General features: G+C 45.6%; 1 protein-coding gene across 2 annotated transcripts in view; it reads left to right on the top strand.

The window, feature by feature from the left end:
• The first annotated feature begins 478 nt into the window (after nt 1–478).
• Nucleotides 479–21838, top strand: part of NCAM1 (neural cell adhesion molecule 1) — a 71545-nt gene continuing 50185 nt past the window's right edge. For both annotated transcript variants that reach the window (XM_068988382.1, XM_068988383.1), the window contains exons 1-6: nt 479–599; nt 2611–2754; nt 3146–3283; nt 4362–4479; nt 4906–5072; nt 16072–16214. In XM_068988382.1, the coding sequence (XP_068844483.1) occupies nt 2619–2754; nt 3146–3283; nt 4362–4479; nt 4906–5072; nt 16072–16214 (702 nt within the window). In that variant the 5' untranslated portion in view covers nt 479–599; nt 2611–2618. The remainder of the gene's footprint in view (nt 600–2610; nt 2755–3145; nt 3284–4361; nt 4480–4905; nt 5073–16071; nt 16215–21838) is intronic.

Below are 21838 nucleotides of genomic sequence, written 5' to 3' on the forward strand. Positions count from 1 at the left end.
AGCTGATGAGTTGATTAACCAACTAGCGCTTGAGCTCAGATCCTGGATATGAACTCCCTTTGCCCCCCATTCTGCGAGGCTATAAGCTGCTAGTTCAGTGCCTGCACACAGTAGGTCCTTAACAAATATCTCTTCCCTTACTAGGGCTAGGCCCACTATGAGAAATATCAGCACCAGTGTTTGTTGAGTTCTTTCCAAATACTAATGCATAGCAAGTAAATGCAGACGTGACCAACGTGAGTGGTCACACACAGGCACACGCACACCTCCCGCCTCAGTAGAGCTCTTGCTCAGTAGCTCTTATCAGCTACCTACTGTTTCCTGGAGGTGTCTTTGTCTTTTTAGCATCAGTGGTTTGAAAATTATCTCTCCCTTTTTAGTGGCCGGAGATGCCAAAGATAAAGACATCTCCTGGTTCTCCCCCAACGGAGAGAAGCTCACCCCAAACCAGCAGCGGATCTCGGTGGTGTGGAACGATGACTCCTCTTCCACCCTCACCATCTACAACGCCAACATCGATGATGCCGGCATCTACAAGTGCGTGGTCACTGCGGAGGATGGCACCGAGTCAGAGGCCACGGTCAACGTGAAGATCTTCCGTAAGACCCCCTTCCTTCTCCTTCTGTATTCCCTGACCTCTCCTTTGGCCGGGAAGACAACATGGGTAGCAGAGAGTGGGGTGGAATAGAGGGCTTGACCGGGCTCTTTTCTACTTTTCTCTAGGTCTTTTCTGCATCAAGATAAGAGCTCCAATGTGGGTTCTTTTGCTTGTTTTTGGTGGGTTTTTTTGGCAGGGGGTTTCAAACTAAATTTATTATTTCATGAGGTACTCTATACAAACATTTTCCATGTGGTGCTAGTGGTAAGGGATCTGCCTGCCAGTGCAGGAGATGTAAGAGACTTGGGTCTGATTCCTGGGTCAGGAAGATTCCCTGGCATGGCAACCCACTCCAGTATTCTTGCCTAGAGAGTCCCATGGACAGAGGAGCCTAGCGGGCTACAGTCCACAGAGTCACAGAGAGTCAGACACGACTGAAGCGACTTAGCACACGCGCACAGTCTGTGCAAATAAGATTTTTATCAGGGAGTTCCGTAGTGGTCCAGTGGTTAAGAATCTACTTGCCAGTGCAGTGGATGTGGGTTCATTCCCTGGTAGGGGAAGATGACACATGCTGCAGAGCAACTTAGCCTGTGGGTCACAGCTGCTAAAGCCTGCACACTCGAAAACCTGTTCAGTTCAGTCGCTCAGTTGTGTCTGACTCTGCGACCCCATGAGCTGCAGCACACCACCCCTCCCTGTCCAACACCAACTCCCAGAGCCCACCCAAACTCATGTCCATCAAGTTGGTGATGCCATCCAACCATCTCACCCTCTGTCGTCCCCTTCTGCTCTAGCCCTCAATCTAACCCAGCATCAGGGTCTTTTCATATGAGTCCTCTGCAACAAAAGCAGCCACCACAATGAGAAGCCCATACACCACAATGAGAGTGTAGCCCCCGCAGCAACAAAGACCCAGTGCAGCCAACAATAAATAAATTAAAACTAAAGGAAAATTTTAAAAATGTTTTATCAATATGTTTTCTAAAAACTTGTTATATTTTAATGCCTTTTTAACACATATGTAGGTTATATCGGGATTTGTATTTTTTTAATTTATTTTTTTATTGGCGTATAGCTGCTTTACACTGTTGTATTGGTTTCTGCTGTACAGCAAAGTGAATCAGCCATGTGTATACATATATCCTGTCTTCCATCCAGTGTGATTTTAAAGGATCCTTGGCCAACTCCAGACTCACAGCTGTGTCCATGCTGGTCACAGCTACCTCGCCCTGGCCTCGACTCTCTAAATTCACATTGCACCATTCCCAGAGGGTGTGTGTTCCCCTCACCCTTCCCCAAGTGTTGGCTGACTGTTTCACACCTCAGTTTACCCCTGTTATTTCACTCTTTCCTGCTGGCAGTGGAGTACAAAGGCTCAGTGGGGTGGGAGGGGTTATTATCTGAGCACTGTGCCACTCAGAGCAGGTGGTTCCCCTCGCCGCTGAAGCCAGTCTAAAGGTGGCATCTCATTATCTTATTATCATGCGTCTGTCCTGTTGGCCAGGGTAATGGTGGGTGACCGCTAATTGAACAGTATTGATTGCCACAGTATTTATTGCCATAAGCCTGCCTTTCCTGTTCTAGTCTTCAAAATTCTCTCTGCCATAGATAGGCTGGGGTTGGGGTGTCAGGCAGACTAGGGGACAGAGAGAGGAGTGATCCTACTATTCACTGTAGGGTGGATGTCCTACCAGTTCAATCTACCTGTGAGTTGTGTCCCATTAGCTCCATCCACATGGTAAGGACACACATCTCCCTCTGTAGACCCTTTTCTGCACAGAGTGTGATAAATTTAGCACTCTGAATAGGAATTAATTGCCAAACATAGCTGAACGTATTCCCCTTCTGGTGCCATCTGCTTTGCCTGCATGTTTGGCCGAGTGATGGGTGGAGCCTATTGGGTACCGCTGCATATATGGACTCGGATCCAAGCGGTAAGGCACCAGCGAAAAGGGATTTTTGCGGGAGAACCACTGTTTTCCCTCACTCTCCTCTGGCCCCTCTTTCAGAGAAGCTCATGTTCAAGAACGCGCCAACCCCACAGGAGTTCAGGGAGGGGGAAGATGCCGTGATCGTGTGTGATGTGGTCAGCTCCCTCCCCCCAACCATCATCTGGAAGCACAAAGGCCGAGATGTCGTCCTGAAAAAAGATGGTGAGACCGGCAGCCGCCCCTTCCCCTGGCCCGCTGAGCCCCTTAGCATTCCCACCTCCGCCAGCTACTGAGGCTCCTACCCCAAACTCAGACTCCAGTGCCCCAGAACCGCATGCCGTTTCCAGGTTAGCGGTTGCGTGGCTATAGCTTGTCTATTCAGGCACTTGACTTTCTCTCCAAAGAAAAATACAGATTTCCTGCAGATTTCTGCTCCTGGCTCAGCGTTGGAGCCAGGGACGTATGATCTTATTTCAGCACAAAGCCCCTCCCCACACCCAGCCCTCCACCCTCCCCCATGAGACTGAAGGTAGGAAAAAGGCAAGGCTCAGGGCCCTGCCTGTAGGCTCCCGTCCTTTGATCCTGGGACAAGCCCGCCTCCTGTCTTTTCTAGTCCGATTCATAGTCCTGGCCAACAACTACCTCCAGATCCGGGGCATCAGGAAAACAGATGAAGGCACTTACCGCTGTGAGGGCAGGATCCTGGCCCGCGGGGAGGTCAACTTCAAGGACATTCAGGTCATCGTGAATGGTAAGGAGACCCGGCCTTCCGCTCCCTCCACGGCCCCGCCTTGGCTCATCCACCCCTTCCAGCGCACCCCCGTCCTTTGCCTTGTTTATTTGTTTGTTTGTTTGTAAAGACACGCCTTTTGGGTCTCCCTTACCTATGGGGACTTCCAGTACAATTCTGGAATGTCCTTCATTATCCCGCAACACCAGAAATTTGCCCCGTGCTTCCTAATAAATTCTTCCTTATCCTTTACTGTCCTTGATGTTACCAAAACGTTGTAGTCCGTCCCCTGGTTCAGTGTTCAGAGAAAATTTTATCATCAGTTCAGGCCTCAGAATAGTCAGAATCATAGTCCATCTGTGCGTTTATGAATCTTAATTTGCAGTGTCAAATAAACCCACCCGTGGAATCGATCTGACATTTACAAGATGTTTAGAGGAAATTATAATGTCAGTACTGAGAAAATAAGTAAATCATGGTTGAATTGTTTTGGATATTGATATGTATTTTTTGCCAAACTCTCTTTCTCATTCCTTTGGTAAAAACCAGTTTGTGCACAAAGTTGTTTAGGACAATCCAAGAGAAATGTCACTCTTTGGTGACCTAGTGCATTTCACATTGGTATTAACCATTTAATCACTGGGAACCAAAATGTTCAACTTTTTCCAGTATCAAGAGCCCCCCTTTAAATGTTAAGTTCTGCCAATCATGGTAGTTGTTCAGATGGGTATGCATTGATTGAGAAAATATATAATGATAAATAGCTACTATAAATTGAATACCACTTTAAAATAAAGAAAACATTAATATAGCTTCTAAATCTGTATTATTGAAAAGCAATATTATTATATGTTGTTATACATATAACAGTACTAAGTACTGTTGGGAAACACTAATGCATGCTTGTGGGTGAATTATTTATCCAGTTTACAGTAATTATTTAGTGCACGCCTGCATTTAGACCCCTTACACTAAAGCTCGGCAGTTACCCAAGACCCCCGAGCCTCTGACTTGGGGTCCCCCAAAAGTGCCTCTCCTCCAGGCCACTGAGTCCCTTCAAGTTTTCCCAGCCACCACTGACAGCCCTTCTTTCCTTCAGTGCCGCCCACTGTCCAGGCCAGACAGAGCATAGTGAATGCCACCGCCAACCTCGGCCAGTCCGTCACCCTCGTGTGCAACGCCGAAGGCTTCCCAGAGCCCACCATGAGCTGGACAAAGTAAGAAACTGGCTGAGCCTTTCTCTCCAGCTAGTGGAGGAGGAGAGCTTGCAGGGCCTACTCTGTGTTGGGGTTTTAAGGGAATGGGGTGGGAAGCTGGGAGCCGTCAGCTCCGAGGGCAGAGTGGACTCTTCCAGTAAGGTCCACTTGCCTTGTGTGTGCATTGGATTCCTCCATTTTCAGTTTGTGAGGCAGAATCAGAGACCCTCTTTGGAGTTTTGGAGGATGCCATTTGCAGCCCTTAGGCAAAATCGGAGATTTGGTTAAAGGAATCACACAGAAAGAAATACAATTGAACATCTTAACTTTCTGTGCAAGTTCAGTCATCCACATGCATTCAGTCTGCATTTTATAGAAACAAACTAAAAATCAACCTCTTAGCTCTGTCATCCGAATCACGGTCCTTCCCGCCTCTGTGCCCGGCAGGGACGGGGAGCAGATAGAGAATGAGGAGGACGAGAAGTACCTGTTCAGCGACGACAGCTCCGAGCTGACCATCAGGAGGGTGGACAAGAGCGACGAGGCCGAGTACGTCTGCATTGCCGAGAACAAGGCGGGCGAGCAGGACGCGTCCATCCACCTCAAGGTCTTCGGTAAGGACAGTGCAGTCGAGGTCATTGCTCTGCCACAGTTTCTCTGACCACACGCCGTCCATCAGCAAGACCCTGTCCACTTGGCCTGGGAAGCTGCCCCCAAAGCAGCCGCTTCTCTCCAGCTCCCACCGCCTCAGCCCGAGTCCAGGCCATCTTGGTCCTCACCTGGTCAATGAGACGGCCTCCCACCTGATCGCCCCTCTCCCCACTGTCCCCCTCAGCAGCCTCCCCCACTCACAGTAGCCGGAATGACCTTACATGCATGCCGCTCCTCTGTTTCAAATCCTCCAGTGGCTTCCTGTTAGAGGCATAAAATCCGGACTCCTCTTTTGGGGCAAGACGCTATATCTGAGCTCGCCCTGACTTCCTCCCCAACCTCATCATCCCTCCACACTTACAGCTCTCCAGCCCCGGAAGCCCCCTTCCTCTCCCTCAGACACACTAAGCGTGTTCCCTGTCTCAGGGACGTTGCTCCAGGTGCTTCTTCCACTTGGAATCTCATTCTGCCAGATCCCCCGCAAGCTGCCCTCTGCTCATCCGTTATCCAGATCTCAGCGCATCCTTCAGATCACCTTCTCAGTGAACCCTGCCCTCCCTGTTCTGACCCATGCAGCTCCCTTATCACTGCCCCCACCCACTCCACTGACCTCTTCTGCAGTGCCCTTCTCCCTGCCTGAACTGATCTCGCTTACATACTGGTTTGGGGGATTGCTTTTCCTGCGTCCACTAAGCATGTGAACTCCAAGATGGCAGAGCACCAGCTGCCTCCTACATCACTTTATCTCTGGCACTCCAGACACTGCCAGACTCCATAATAAGTGAAAACAAAAAAAAAAGTGAAAATGTTACTCGCTCAGTCATGTCTGACTCTTTGTAACCCCATGAACTGTAGCCCTCCAGACTCCTCTGTCCATGGAATTCTCCAGAGAAGAGTACTGGAGTGGGTAGCCATTCGCTTCTCCAGGGGATCTTCCCAACCCAGGGATTGAGCCTGGGTCTCCTGAATTGCAGGCAGATTCCTTACTGTCTGAGCCACCAGGGAAGCCCATGATAAATAGGCCCTTGTTCAGTGTTAGTGACCAAGTGGCTGCCTCTGTCTCCCTTTCTTCCTTCCCTGACCTAAAAGTCATGAAAAGGAACTCTATATCTCTACTCACTTTGTCTCTGTAAACTCAATTAACTTCCATTCACTCAGAGCTGAAATGCATTTTGACCTGACTTTGAAAAACGAATTTGCGGTGGAGAGATATTTAACCTAGTGACTTTCCGCTCTGTCTGCTCATCTTTTTTAAAAACACAGATAAGGGAGTCCAGTGTAGATGGTGCTGCCAGACTACAGACCCTGCAGGGGCATCCCTGAGGCATGCAGCTTGCTGGTGGTTATGGCACATGTGCCTGGGGAGCCTTGCCTGGGACCTGCTTGTTTAGCTTAATAAGGAGAACACATTGATGCTTGTAAACACAGACCTTTGAAAACCAAGCATTTCTGCTATCCTGGATGAATCCTGCTTATTCATTAATGACAATTGGACTTAGAAACAGGTTATCAGTTGGGTCGAAATTGAGAGTGCAACTAAATTTCTTAGAAAATATTCTTGACAGTGTTTTCTCTGATTTTGACTAGTTTACCTCAGACTCTGATTTTAAGTTTTTCTAGATGAAAGACAGATGCATTTGTTAATACATTCCTTCACTTCACAATTTTTAAACTGGAGTATAATTCCTTTGCAATGTTGTGTTACTTTCTGCTGTACAACAGCAAGAATCAGATACATGTAGATATATATCCTCTGCCTCTTGCGCTTCCCTCTCCCGCCTCACCCCGCGCCTCCAAGTCATCACAGGGCACTGAGCGAGCTCCCTGCGCTATAAGCGCTCCCACTCGCTCTCTGTGTTACACACGATAGTGTATATATGTCCATCCTAATCTTCTAATTTGCCCCACCCTGTGTCTTTTCTCTATATCTGCGTCTGTATTCCTGCCCTGAAAATAGCTTCATCAGTACCATCTTTCTAGATTCTATATATATGCGTTCATGTTCGATATTTGTTTTTTTCTTTCTGAGTCACTTCACTGTGTATGACAGACTCTAGGTTCATCCACATCACTACAAATGATCCAATTTCATTCCTTTTCATTGCTGAGTGATATTCCACTATATATATATACCACGTCTTCTTTATCCATCCATCTGTTGGTGGACATTTAGGTTGCTCCCGTGTCCTGGCTATTTTAAATCGTGTTGCAGTGTTTGGGGAACATGTGTCTGTTTGATTTGTGGTTTTCTCAGTCACTCTGATTTTCAGTTTTTCTAAATGAAAGACAGATGCATTTGTTCATGTATTCCTTCATTTCATAATTATTTATTGAGCACCCTTGTTGCTGGACAGAAGGGCTACAGAAATGAGTAAGATAAGGTCTTTTGACCCCAAGAAGCACAAAGAGGGAGATAAAAATATAAGCCTATGTGAAAGTGAAGTCGCTCAGTCGTGTCTGACTCTTTGCGACCCCATGGACTGTAGCCTACCAGGCTCTTCCCTCCATGGGATTCTCCAGGCAGGAATACTGGAGTGGGTTGCCATTTCCTTCTCCAGGGGATCTTCCCAACCCAGGGATGGAACTTGGATCTCCCACATTGCAGGCAGACGCTTTAACCTCTGAGCCACCAGGGAAGCTCCTATATAAGCCTGTGCTGCTGCTGCTACTGCTGCTAAGTCTCTTCAGTCGTGTCTGACTCTGTGCAACCCCATAGACGGCAGCCCACCAGGCTCCCCCATCCCTGGGATTCTCCAGGCAAGAACAGTGGAGTGAGTTGCCATTTCCTTCTCCAATGCATGAAAGTGAAAAGTGAAAGTGAAGTCGCTCAGTCGTGTCCGACTCTTAGCGACCCCATGGGCTATAGCCTACCAGGCTCCTCCATCCATGGGATTTTCCAGGCAAGAGTACTGGAGTGGGGTGCCATTGCCTTCTCCATATAAGCCTATAAATTATAGTAAATGGTGTTGGTTTCCAACATCTAAGTACCTGCCATAAGTCCAGCCATTGCCAAGGTTACAAAGATGAATAACATACACTCTGTTTTCATCAGTGCGTTCATAGGCTAATACAGATAATCATAAAATTTTTTATAACAACCCATTATAATGAGTTCATAATAACAGTATCTCTTATGATTATAAAGTGGGAAGTAACAAATAGATTCAAGGGATTAGATCTGATAGACAGAGTGCCTGAAGAACTATGGACAGAGGTTCATAAGATTGTACAGGAGTCAGTGATCAAATCCATCTCCAAGAAAAAGAAATGCAAAAAGGGAAAATGACTGTCTGAAGAGGCCTTACAAAGAGCTGAGTAAAGAAGAGAAGCAAAAGGCAAAGGAGAAAAGGAAACATACCCATCTGAATGCAGAGTTCCAAAGAATAGTAAAGAGAGATAAGAAAGCCTTCCTCAGTGATCAATGCTAAGAAATAGAGGAGAACAATAGAATGGGAAAGACTAGAGATCTTTTCAAGAAAATTAGAAATACTGAGGAAACATTTCATGCAAAGATGGGCACAATAAAGGACAGAAATGGTATGGACCTAACAGTAGCAGAACATATTAAGAAGAGGTGGCAAAACTACACAGAACTGTACAAAAAGATTTTAATGACCCAGATAACCATGATGGTGTGATCACTCACCCAGAGCCAGACATCTTGGTGTGCGAAGTCAAGTGGGCCTTAGGAAGCATCACTACAAACAAAGACAGGGCAGATGATGGAATTCCAGTTGAGCTATTTCCAATCCTAAAAGATAGTGTTGTGGAAGTGCTGCACTCAGTATGCCAGCAAATTTGGAAAACTCAGCAGTGGCCACAGGACTAAAAGGTCTGTTTTCATTCCAGTACCAAAGAAAGGCAATGCCAAAGAATGCTCAAACTACCCCACAGTTGCACTCATCTCACACACTAGCAAAGTAATGCTCAAAATTCTCCAAGCTAGGCCTCAACAATATATGAACTGAGAACTTCCAGATGTTCAATCTGGATTTAGAAAAGGCAGAGGAACCAGAGATCAAATTGCCAACATCCGTTGGACCATTGAAAAAGCAAGAGAATGCTAGAAAAACATCTACTTCTGCTTTGTTGGCTATGCAAAAGCCTTTGACTGTGTGGATCACAACAAACTGTGAAAAATTCTTTAAGAGATGAGAATACCAGACCACCATACTTGCCTCCTGAGAAACCTGTATTCAGGTCAAGAAGCAACAGTTAGAACCAACATGGAACAGTGGACTGGTTCCAAATTGGGAAAGGAGTACATCAAGGCTGTATATTGTCACCCTGCTTATTTAACTTCTCTGTACATCATGTGAAATGCTGGGCTGAATGAAGCACAAGCTGGAATCAAGATTGCCAGGAGAAATACCAATAACCTCAGAAATGTAGACACCATCTTTATGGCAGAAAGCAAAGAGGAACTAAAGAGCCTCTTGGTGAAGGTGAAAGAGGAGAATGAAAAAGTTGGCTTAAAACTCAACATTCAAAAAACTAAGATCCTGGCATCCAGTCCTATCACTTCATGGCAAATAGATGGGGAAACAATGGAAACAGTGATTTTGGGGGGACTTCAAAATCTCTACAGATGGTGACTGCAGCCATGAAATTAAAAGATGCTTGCTCCTTGGAAGAAAAACTCTGACCAACCTAGACAGCATATTAAAAAGCAGAAACATTACTTTGCTGACAAAGGTCTGTCTAGTCAAAGCTATGACTTTTCCAGTAGTCATGTTTGGATGTGACAGTTGGACCATAAAGAAGGGTGAGCACCAAAGAATTGGTGCTTTTAAACTGTGGTGCTGGAGAAAACTCTTGAGAGTCCCTTGGACAGCACGACAATCAAACCAGTCCATCCTAAAGGAAATAAACCCTGAATATTCATTGGAAGGACTGATGCTGAAGCTGAAACTCCAATATTTTGGCGACCTGAAGCAAAGAATTGACTCACTGGAAAAGACCCTGATGCTGGGAAAGATTGAAGGCAGGAGGAAAAGGGAACAACAGAGGATGAGATGGTTGGATGGCATCACCAACTCAATGGACATGAGTTTCGGCAAACTCCAGGAGATGGAGAAGGACAGGGAAGCCTGGTGTGCATCCCTGGGGTCACAAAAATTGGGGCACAACTGAGCAACTGAAGAGCAGCAAGAGATAGCAGTATGCACAGTGTTTTACAGAAAAAGATTTGTTGTCTGGTCCGGTGTGACAGGAGTTAGGGAAGTCTTCCAAGATGGTGATGCGTTTCCCAAGTGGGAGTTTCCCAGATGCAGGAGGGGTATACTGCACAGGCACCGAGGCTGGAAGAGCCCATGTGCTTAAGGTGCAGTCCTTGTGGACAGGGACTGCGTCTGCTCCACTCACAGACCTACCCTCAGTGTCAGCATCCTCAGTGGAACATCAGCTGGCATAAAAGAGACGCCAGTGTTTGAGTAAATGAGGGAATCATAATTAGCTTTATAGGAACGAAGCATGATCTATATGGCAGGGAGATGCATGTGGAAACATGTAATCATTTGTCTTTAGGAAATTCCTTTAGATAGCAGCCCCATAAGGTAATGATAATAATAGTACCCAACAGAAAGTGGGCACGTATAATGTGCCTAGCACTGTGAGAGGTACTATCCATAAATGAGCTCTTTTAACCTCATCACAATCCTACAAAGGAGAGTTAATTTTTATCCCTATTATGCAAATGAGGAAATTGAGCACAGAGTGATTAGGTGTCCTACCCAAGGAACCAGGACTCAAATCCAAGCTTTCGTGTCCATTCTCTGGGCTAGCGATGGTGATCACTCCTCCACGCAACCCAGTTTAGCACGTATTACGACCGACCTCCGTGTGAAGTGGCTCTTGATTAGTGGACTCTGCCTTTCCCTCCATGGCTCACGTGATTTCTCTGTGGCCATACACTCAGTTCTAACTCTGCTAGTCAAGGACAGATCTTCGCTTCTGTTCCAGGCCTCTCCGGTGGTGATGGCTGCCCTAGGGAGGAGTGGGCAGTGTCAAGAGCCGGGTGAGGCCATGCTGGAGGGAAGAGGGTGGGTAAGGTCCAGGGAAGGAGGGAAGCAGGCAGAACAGATAGGATGCAGCAGCTGTGGCAGAGCACCGTTTGTCTTCCCACCCTCATCCCTCCCCACAGACTCCCTCCTGCATCGCACCCACACTCACACACATACTCACACTCTCTCTCTCACACACACACTCACACTCACTCCCTCCACTACCACAGTTCTTCCCCAAGACTACAGCTGAGAGAATGTTTGTTCGGCAGCCCAGTAGAGCAAACAAAGAGATGTGAGTGACTCCTGCAGAGACAAGTTAAGACAATCCTAGTGATAGCTTATGGTGAACCGTATAGGATTTGTGATCTCCGAAGAAGAAGGTTTAACTTTGGGACCAGGGACCAGGCTTGATCACTCAAGGGCTTTTGTGTAGCAGAATTTCATTAAAGTACAACAAGGGACAGAGAAAGCTTCTGACATCGACATCAGAAGGGGGACGGAGCGTGCCACCCCTTGCTAGTGTCAGCAAGGGAGTTATATGCTTTTTAAATTAGTTATTCAGTTCAGTTCAGTTCAGTCGCTCAGTCGTGTCAAAGAATGTCTCAAGGTTGTAAAGATCTTACTAGGCCCACTCCCATAATTTACATTTTAAGATAACAGGATTAGCCAGAAGGTTTTCAGAAAGGAGAAACTGTCTTCAAGCAGGAAACATTGTTGTTATATAATCCTTAGTACAGGGTTTAAACTGTTCGTTGTGTAATCATCAGCTTAAAGAAAAAAACATTTTATGTGACTAAGACTAAGGAATATAGAGAAAAAAGATGTTTGTCCTTTCCTCCTCCTTGAGAATTCCAGACCCCTATCAGAGGTTAAAGCATCTGCCTGCAATGTGGGAGACCTGGGTTCGATCCCTGGGTCGGGAATATCCCCTGGAGAAGGAAGTGGCAACCCACTCCAGTATTCTTGCCTGGAGAATCCCACAGACAGAGGAGCTTGGTGGGCTACAGTCCACGGGTCGCAAAGAGTTGGACACGACTGAGCAACTTCACTTTCATTTTTTCACTTTCTTTCATCTCTGCTTTGAGACCCCTATCTCTGCTTTGAGAGCCCCAGACCCCTTTCTCCTTCTCGGGGACCCCGGACTTCCTATCAACCTGCCTAGAAATTGACTCTCTCGACAGACGTGTGTATCTAATCCATATTCGATGTGCACACGAATTTGAGCAAACTCCGGGAGATCATGGAGGACAGAGGAGCCTGGTGGGTTACAGTCCATGGTGTCGCAAAGAGTCAGACACTCAATGACTGAACAGTTTTAGCAGCGGATGTCTAATCCAGGTCCATACTCGGCTGCAACATCCTGAGCACCGTTCATGTGGCCTCCTTGGAGTAACCTGGTCCCCATATATGCCCTCCTTTCTGTCTTCATCCCATATTCTTGAGCTCATTTCTCTCTTCCTCCTTCCAGCCTCTCCCAGGGGTTTAGGAGATCAGTGCCAGGACCTGGGAGCCAGGTGAGGTGGGGCTAACTTGGTGGAACTTCATCTTTCTCCAGCCCCTTTCTCCCCCTCCTTGGCATTCTGGCTTGTCCTCAGGGACCAGCATTAGGGGAGATATGGAGTAGGTTTCCAAAAAGCAGCAGAGTCACAGTGGTAAGGTACAAGAAGAAAGAAGCCTGCAGCTTAGACAGTGAAGATGCGCAGAACTGTGGCTTCAAGAAGGGCTGGCAAGGGACGTATCTAAATTAAGGACTACCGTAATTGTCCTAAGCAATACCATTTTTTCCTAAGAAAGGGATGTGTTCTAGCATGCGCTACCCTAGTTATCAACCAGAAGCTCTTTTATCTAAGCTCATCCTATCTCCTTTAAACTTGGCGGTGCATTTCCACTGCTTCTGCCATGGGACCTTCTGAAGAAGCAGTTTTGTCTCTACAGATACTTATTATGCTTCTGCCAATGCTCTCGAGGGCTGTGCTGCTCTCTGGGCTTGGACTGAGGCAAGTTCAGCTTTGCTTAGCTGACCCCCTAGGACCAAAGCAGCCCATATGAGTTACAGCAAAAGACAAACAGGTGCCTGAAGGAAAGGGCACCTGGTCACACCCAGCATCTCAGGGCAGGGAAGCAGAGGCCCTGGAGCCCTCCTCGGACTTCCAGGCACCTGGGCTGGAGTGAGAGTGGACAAGTTTGGCCCTCAGTGGCAGGTGCAGAGCCATTGATGTGCTGGATGGGGAAAGCATGCATGCTTAGAAAACTCACAAGCACAGCTGTGCTCACAGGGGGGCCTGTGGGGAGAGGTGCAATGGAACAGTCTAAGGCATTAAATCACATGGTGGCAGGTAAAGAACAGAACAGAGATCCAAAGTCAAGGGCCAACAACAGAGGTTCATTAAGATGGTGCAAGGACCATTCACAGATAAACCCTGAAGAGATTCTTCTAGATGCTGGTGTGCAGAAGGAGGGACTCTTTCCTGAGTAGTGTGATTCCACACCTGTCCCTGTCTGCTCAATCATGCCCATTGTCCCAGAGTAATTATTTACAGCATGCCTTTCACTCTCAAGAATGCCCCAGTTTGGACAAGAGAAGGCAGTGGTACTCCACTCCAGTACTCTTGCCTGGAAAACCCCATGGATGGAGGAGCCTGGAAGGCTGCAGTCCATGGGGTTGCTGAGGGTCGGACACGACTGAGCGACTTCACTTTCACTTTTCACTTTCATGCATTGGAGAATGAAATGGCAACCCACTCCAGTGTTCTTGCCTGGAGGATCCCAGGGATGGGAGAGCCTGGTGGGCTGCCGTCTATGGGGTCGCACAGAGTCGGACCCAACTGAAGTGACTTAGCAGCAGCCTGTTTCCAAGGCAGTATTCTAAGACTTCAGTTAGTTACAAGAGTAGCTTGCTTCTGGGGTGCAGAAAGGATTAAGTTAACAGTGAGTAGCTTGCCTTCCTTCCAACAGCCTCTCTAGACCATACAAAATTAGCCATTGTTAATCGTGTTTTAGGAAGAATATATTTTGCCTTGTTCTAAAGACTTATACAGGGCAACCTTTATGACCATCTGGAAATGGAGTCACCAAGACCAGATACTCTTCATAGATGTTAACTGTCCCTGGGTCTGTCTTCTAACTTTTGCTGCCAGGACAAAGTGCTGTGGGGCAGGACAATATCCACAAGCACTGTCTGGATCACAGTGTCCACGTAACTTTCTTGGGGCTGTCCTCAGACCCCAGACTACCTGTGAGTTCAGTGATTTCAGTTGTTTGCCTGATTTTTTTTTAACTTTTCAATTTGTGATTTTTAACAGAAAAGAAATGCAACTTTTATTTTACCTCTGTAAAACCTCCTCTTCAACAAAAACACTTAACACTTATTCCGTCCAGTATGGGTTGTAAGCTCCTTGGAAGTTTTGTTGATCAAGATAGACACAGAACCTTCCTGGAGGAAAACCTCACTCATGTGGGCTCCATCAAATTTGTTCAAATTTGTGATCATTTGGCTTCATTGAATTGAGACATGCCTTGATGCTAACCTTCAAAAAGGATTTGCTCTAAGCGGGCTGTTAGGAAAGATAAGCTGTAGGAGAATATTTGAACGATATGGGTCATTTCATATAGAAGTAGATATTTCCTATGGATAATGCACAGCTCCATCACTGTTTTCTGTTGATTAAAATAGAACCAAGGCCTCAACTTGGAGGATATATAATAGGCAGTGGTTTTATTAGCCTACTTGAAGTTACTGTATGAATTTGAATATAAAGCAAATGCAGTTCTTTCAGAAATTATTCATACTCTGAATTTATGTATCATTTGTTTGTTTATCTAGTCTGGCTTTTTTCTCTATTAGTGAAATAAGTTACATTTGTGCAGTGCTCTCTTTTCGATGGAAGGTTTAGCGATTTCAGAGTATAATTGTTTTAAATTGGGAAAATTCAATTTTCTCTAATGTTTTAACATTTAAACTCAGCCGTGAATGCCTGCGCTTTCTTGCGTTACCCAAAACATTTGGAAAATGAACTCATCTCAACTCATCTTCTTCCCCAGCCACTCCCCAGCCCCCAGCAGGTCACCCAACACATCTCCTTACTCGAGTTAATGCTAGCACAGCTCTCCGAGGTGCTCAGAATCTCTTGAGCCATTTGGTCTCCTCATCCCTCCTTTGGATTCTCCCCATCTCTCCTTGCACTCTGTTCACTTCCATTCCTGCAAAGCTTTCCTTCAGCATCTCTCTGGAAGCTGCCCCTTCTCTATTCCCCTAGAGATGATGTTCAGGATCATATTACATCACATCTGGAGGGGTCCCACAGCTTCCAGGTTGGTTTCTCCACCTTCAGGCTTTCTCCATCTTTAATTTTTCCTATATTAACCTTCCTGTAATGCAAACAAGCATTCGTTCCTCTGACCAAACACCGTGAGCAGGCACGGGATAAATTTCAAGCAGGAGTTATCACCAGATGATCAAGGCACTCTGCTTGGATCCAGCGCTGTCTCCCACTGCTCTGAGGCACAGGCCCATGGACCCTGACACTCGGCTCTCCTCCCCACTCTTTCCTCACACGTTCTTGCTTCCTTGCTTTCATTCACACGGCTTTCCACACTCGGAATGATTCTGTGTCCACCCTGAGTTCCACCTCCTGAAAATCTCACAGCCCAGCCCCAAAGCTGTCTCCTCCTTGAAGACTCAGCCAGGGGCAGGCCCATCCTCTGCTTAGCCCTTTGCACCACTGGCTCGCAGCTGTCACCATACAGGACCTTGCTGCTACTACTGTCACTGTGGTGCTGACACAGCCCTGCTCCATTGTCAGCTCCTGGGGAATCCAACTCGTTATCTCGTGCAACACCTAGAACAGGGCTTTAGGCTTAATAAGTTAATAACCTCGTTGGATAGGTGCATTTATAATTCAAACCTGGAAAGCTAAAATACATCAGGTAAACTCACAGAAATGTTCTCTGTTTTCAGCAAAACCCAAAATCACCTACGTAGAGAACCAGACTGCCATGGAACTGGAGGAACAGGTCACTCTTACCTGTGAAGCCTCGGGAGACCCCATTCCCTCAATCACCTGGAGAACGTCCACCCGAAACATCAGCAGCGAAGAAAAGGTATAATATCACCCAAGAGTTTCAGGGCCATGGAACTCAGACCCAACTCGGGTTGAGTCTGCCCCATGCCCAGTCCTCTTCAGTGAACCAGAAATTAGGATGCGGTCACTGGAGGTCACCGCTAAGTTCTGTGGGCCCCCTCCTCCCATCTGCCCTGGCTGTGGCCTGTTCGGCACCCCCTTGAGATGGAGGAGGCATAGTTCCTTGCATGGGTCTGCAGGGGTGTCATCTTAGTGGGTGTGGGTAAGTTAGACATCACGAGGAGGAGGGAGATAGGGATTCTCCAGCGCACGGTTACAGAGCCGGGGAGGAACAGGGGGGAGTTGAGATCTCGGTGCGCTAGGTGCTATTAGCATCATCTCAGGAGCACCCAAGGACATGTCTCCCAGGACTAACAGGGATCAGAATGAGCCTCTTAATTATTTTCCTTGTGACGTGTATATTCATGCTCTACATGCACTATACGCACAAAAGCTTGGTTGCCTTTGTGTCCGCCTGCACTCTCAGTCACATGTGGGTATCATTTTGTTCTCAAGGCAAAAATAATTAGCAGTTTCTACATGAGGATGATTACACAAGGTTCTGCAGGATAGTCTCTGAGAACTGAAAAACATTGCAGCAACGTTCCTGGCAAATTTAAATGACTTGTAAGATATACCTTTCAAGCACATGGATTTACAGGTCACCGGAAAGCTGTCTTTATTATTGACAATATATGAAAATTGAGGTAACCCCATACTGGGCAGCCTTTTGCTATTGAGTGGGCCAAAAGGCAGGAGGAGGAAGAAGCTTGGTTTTAAAGCAACTTAAACCATCTCATGGCACCTCTCCAATCTCTTTTCATATATCCTGCAGTCATGGGCTTCATTTTAGTTAGCCACAGCTTTGTCACCTATTCAGGAGTAATGGCCAGAGCCTTAAAGAACATTTATAATGGATTGCTGATTGACCAGAATGTCAGAACATGATAAATCATCACTCTTCTGTCTGCATAAGGAAATCCCTAGAGAGAGTAGACTCAAATAAAGCTAAAAAGAGAGTGTGAAATTTCAGAGCCAAATTTGGAATTTGCATTTGAGCAACTGATTTCTCTACTACTAATAGAAGACAAAGCTAAATCAAGAGGAACAGAAATTGCTGTTCCAAAAAAAATCCATTATTTTTTGCAAGTTTTACCTCCAGAGTTGAATTCAGCTTAACCGAAACTCAGCTGAGGAACTGCTAAGTATTTTTGAAACTTGCATATGCTGTTTGATATTGTGAAAACCAACTGAATTAAGTAATGTGGTGTTTACTTGGATACTTCCTTTATCCACATTGGAATTAAACCCTCAGCTCAGATTTTTAGCTCCCATCATGTGTGTTATGTGGATTGAATGTACATCTCAGGGCTCAAATCACAGGGCTGCCTCTTGGAGGATTTTTCTGTACCAAGCTTGAGAGTAGATTTGTCCAGAATGACCCAATGTACATGTCTGACCTAAAGTGAAGGACAGAAATAACATCTACCCCAGATTAATGATGGTTTTAAATTCTGTATCTTTTCTAGGAATAGCTCAGCAGCCAAGCTAGACCAGAAAGGTTACTGTGATTTGTGCCTGCCTCAGGTCCTTTAATAGGTAGATACTTCTGGCTTGTACCTGGGAATTCATGTTTACAGAATGAGAACAAAAAAACAGTCACTAATACACCCTCATACTTCCTAAATATTAAAACCAAACGTGTCCAGCAGAGACCATCTCAAGCCAAGGAGGCTTTGCGTAAATCAGGTATCGGTGTCGATCCTTAGTCTCATTCTGAGAAAGTATTTAAGCCCAGCTACATAGGTTGTGTAGCGCTTTCTTTTACTATGGACCACCTTCAAGTGACATTACTGAAACATGAATGAATCAGTGTCAGAATGAGTCTTCCAAACTGGCCAGTGATGGAACCCCAGATCAGCATATTTGCCTAAATGAAACCCTGTAGAGAAAAGTTGCCATTTCTATTAATTATATATTGACTTCGAAACAGCCTGGTAGTCATCTTACACTAAGAGTAGCTAAAAATTTAGAAAACAGAGATGGCCTATTCGTGAGCCAGTTGGACCCCAAATAGTAAATTTTACTTTTATTTGGCAGCCACTCCTCATTGTCGCCTGCATCTGAAGTTGCATGATAAATAATTAGGTATCAAGATGATTATCAGAGTCACAGAACTGTGGGAGCGGAGGCAAACCATTTTCTTTTGCAAGTCAAGATTATGTACTGAGCAGTAAGAACAGACAGTTGTGTCTACCGGGGAGAGCAGGAGGGCTCCTGAGACGTAGATCCCATGACCTGCCAGAATCCCAGAAGGTTGGAAGGAAGCCTCCTTTGGAGCTTGTCTCGTCTCACTGCCAGAAAGTCACTCAGCCCCTGCTTGAAGGGCAACAGTGTCAGTCCTCTGCAGGGCAGGTGGTAGCCCTGACGCTCGAGAGGGCCCGCTGCTTCCCAGCCTTCCCGCCCTGCCACTGGGCCTCTTGGGTGGGAACTGTTAACTAGCCCTCCAGTGTTTCTTTAGTCGGCCCTCTTACCCTGTGACACTTCCGGCTATTTTCACTGTTGCTCTTATCTTACGGTTTTCACACCCTTCGCCTGTCTGGTTGTCCTGCACCAGAGAGCTTCACTTCACGAGTGTTCCCTCTCAGTTTGCAGCGCCCAGTACAGCAGTCCTCCTAGCTTATCGCTCCCTTGGTCTGGACACTGACATCATGCAGTCAACATCACATTAGCCCTTTAGCAGTTTTCTCATTCCGTTGTCTCCTGTTGAGCTTGTGGTCAGCTAAAAGACCCAGCTCGTTTTAGTATGAGCTGCATTTAAGCCACATAGCCCCTGTCCTGATGCAATTGATTGCTTAACCAATAATGTAGAATTTTATATTTATTTCTATTACAAATTGTTTTGTTTGTTGCAACCCAGTATTTCTCAGTGGGAGTCAGGATGACAGTTTGGAAAGACTTTCTTCACTGAGACTGTCCTGTACATTATAAGATAGTTAGCACCACTGCTCTTTTCCCTTTAAATGTTAGTAACCACCTCTAATCATTCTGATTACCAAAAACATCACATACAGAAACACTCCTTGGCTTGAGAATGACCATTTTAGTCCATCTTGGTGACCAGTCAGGACTGGTTTTCATCAGAACTGTCCTTAGAGGTCTTTGGGTCCACAGCATTTCAGCCAGTGGGGGCTCCCTGTTTCATTTATATGTGTTTAAAGTAATGGGGTCTAACAGTCAATGATGACCCAGCTCTTAAGTCCAAAACCCCAGGGCAGGTATTTCATCCTTCCCTATGCAACTGCTATCCAGCATCTGTATTAGCTGTTGCTTCCAACCTTGTATGAATACTTATTTGAAATATCTTTGTCCAAGTCCTTGACAAAAATATTGACCAAGACAAAATCAAGTGCTGAGCCCTTAGAATGCAACCAGGGGTCAGTGGCTCAGGGGTAGAGGCCATAACGCTGTGGTGCTCTCTAATGATCCTGATGACTTTCTCGGGACGCTCAGTGCTTCCTTTAATAAAGTTGGTGACAGTAGACACTGATTAAATACAGCTTTCTCTTTTGCTTCACTGCTTAGTTGAGTCTAGTATTTCTCCTTTTAAGAGGAGGGAGAGCAAAAGCTTTCAACCATGGAATTGTGGTGACTTTCTAATGGAATACTGATGTTCTTCATTCAAAAAAGATGAGAAAGAAAGGCAAAAAAAAGTACAATGAGCCCGAAAGTCACATCATATCTTGATAATGTCTAGCTTTAGTCCAAGCACTCATTTCAGATTGATTATAATCAATCTGTTAGGCTTTAGTTAGTTGAGTTGGTTTCACTCGACAACTGATAATAGCTAGGCTAGGTTGGGTCACTAAGATCATTAGGGGAGATCATCTGTCTGAAAGTTAATCCATTTCTTAGTGGTCACTAACATGTTGGCCAAAATTTTTGAACATTGTGATGGGTCAGTTTGATCTCTGTGTATGGAGGTCATTGTGATACCAAGAAAGTTTGTGCATCCACATCATTTTATTACTCATCCTATTCAGACTCACTTTTTAAATTGCCAGGTATTTAAAGACTCGCAGTAAGTGGCACTAAATTCCAGGTACTATTTACTTACTAAGTGAGGCCCCTAGATGGTGATTTGCATACTCTCTCCATTGCCTACTCATTTGACCATCTCTAGGCCTTTGAAGAGAGTGAGAAAGAAAGGCTGCTACTTAATGTCTAAGGAGGAGAAGAGACACAAAGTGTTGAGATCAAGAGAGACAGAAATAAGTAAAAGGCATTTCATGAACCTTGTATCTTGAGTTGACAGAGTATCCTACAAAAGAGAGAAACTTTTTGAAACTCTGGATTCCTTGGAGACTGAAGTTTCTTTTCATCAGGAAGAACTCCTCATTCAATACAAATCAGGTGCTTACTCTTAAACGCAGGGTTAGGTGCCTGCATTGAGCAGTTAGAGTCTGCTTTATCCAAGATGTGGACAGAAGTCTAACAGGGAAATCCTAGGATAAGTGTCTATCACTCCACTTTAGTTTGTGTACATATTCCTACAGACTTGTGTGTGACACCATGAAACATGCGATGTTAAAAAGCACCTGGAACTAACAACTTTCGGATAGCTAATCATATTCTAATTTGTAAGAGCGTATATTTGCATATCAGGTTATCTTAAAGTGGGCTACATGCCTTCACCAAATTATCAGGGTCAGGGTTATCCTGTTTGCTGTCTCACTGGCACTGTTTGTCAGGACCTGGACTGATGTCCTTACCAGTTCCTCTTCCAGGAGGTGTGCTTTAGCCACTTACTGAACTGCCTCTGCTTTTCCCAACTAGGGTTACCAGCTACTTTTTTTTAAGTATAAGTGTGTCCCAGGTAAACGCTGCATGGGGATCTTTATTTTGCTAGATGTTTTAAAATTTAAACACTACACTAAAAATTAAAATTAAAAAATTAGTCTTTGTTCCTCTGAAATTCTGATCTAAGGGAAAAAAAAAAAAAAAAGATATATCTTATTATCCCACCAGGCACACAGGTGGAAGTTCAGGCTACTAGAAGCATTGTGTTACTAGCACCCACTTATTGTAAAAACCACAAAACCACAGTGAGTTGAGAGAGACGCAGGAAGAATCTGATCTGAAAAGCAAACAACTCATATGGTGGAGGCCCTGAAACCAGTCTTGATTCGTGCAGCCCTGGCATGTGACACACAAGCCTCTAAGTGATGTGGATTCAGCAGCCACGTGTAACATGTCTGCCCACTGTTGCTCTGGTCTGTGCGTGTTCCTGTCCTCACTTCCTTCTTCACTCCACCATCCTGCGACATAGTCCGCATCCCTCATTTCTCCTGAAAGCTCCTTGCATTTAGTAGCCTCTCCTTGCATTTAGTAGACTCTTACTAAATGTTTGCTAACTCATTCTCATTCCTGGGGTTGCATTGCTGTGTCTCTGGTGTCTTTTGTATCCTTTTTCCATCTGAACCTCAGGGATAGTCAGGCAGTCAACGACATCAGGTATGATGTTTTTGACTCCCATCATGAAAACAGAAAAGCTGTAAGCAGGAGTAGATTCCCCAGTGCTGGATAAATAAAAAATCTTGATGT

The sequence above is a fragment of the Capricornis sumatraensis genome, chromosome 16 (assembly GCF_032405125.1).
Source record: "Capricornis sumatraensis isolate serow.1 chromosome 16, serow.2, whole genome shotgun sequence".
Classification (NCBI taxonomy): Eukaryota; Metazoa; Chordata; class Mammalia; order Artiodactyla; family Bovidae; genus Capricornis; species Capricornis sumatraensis.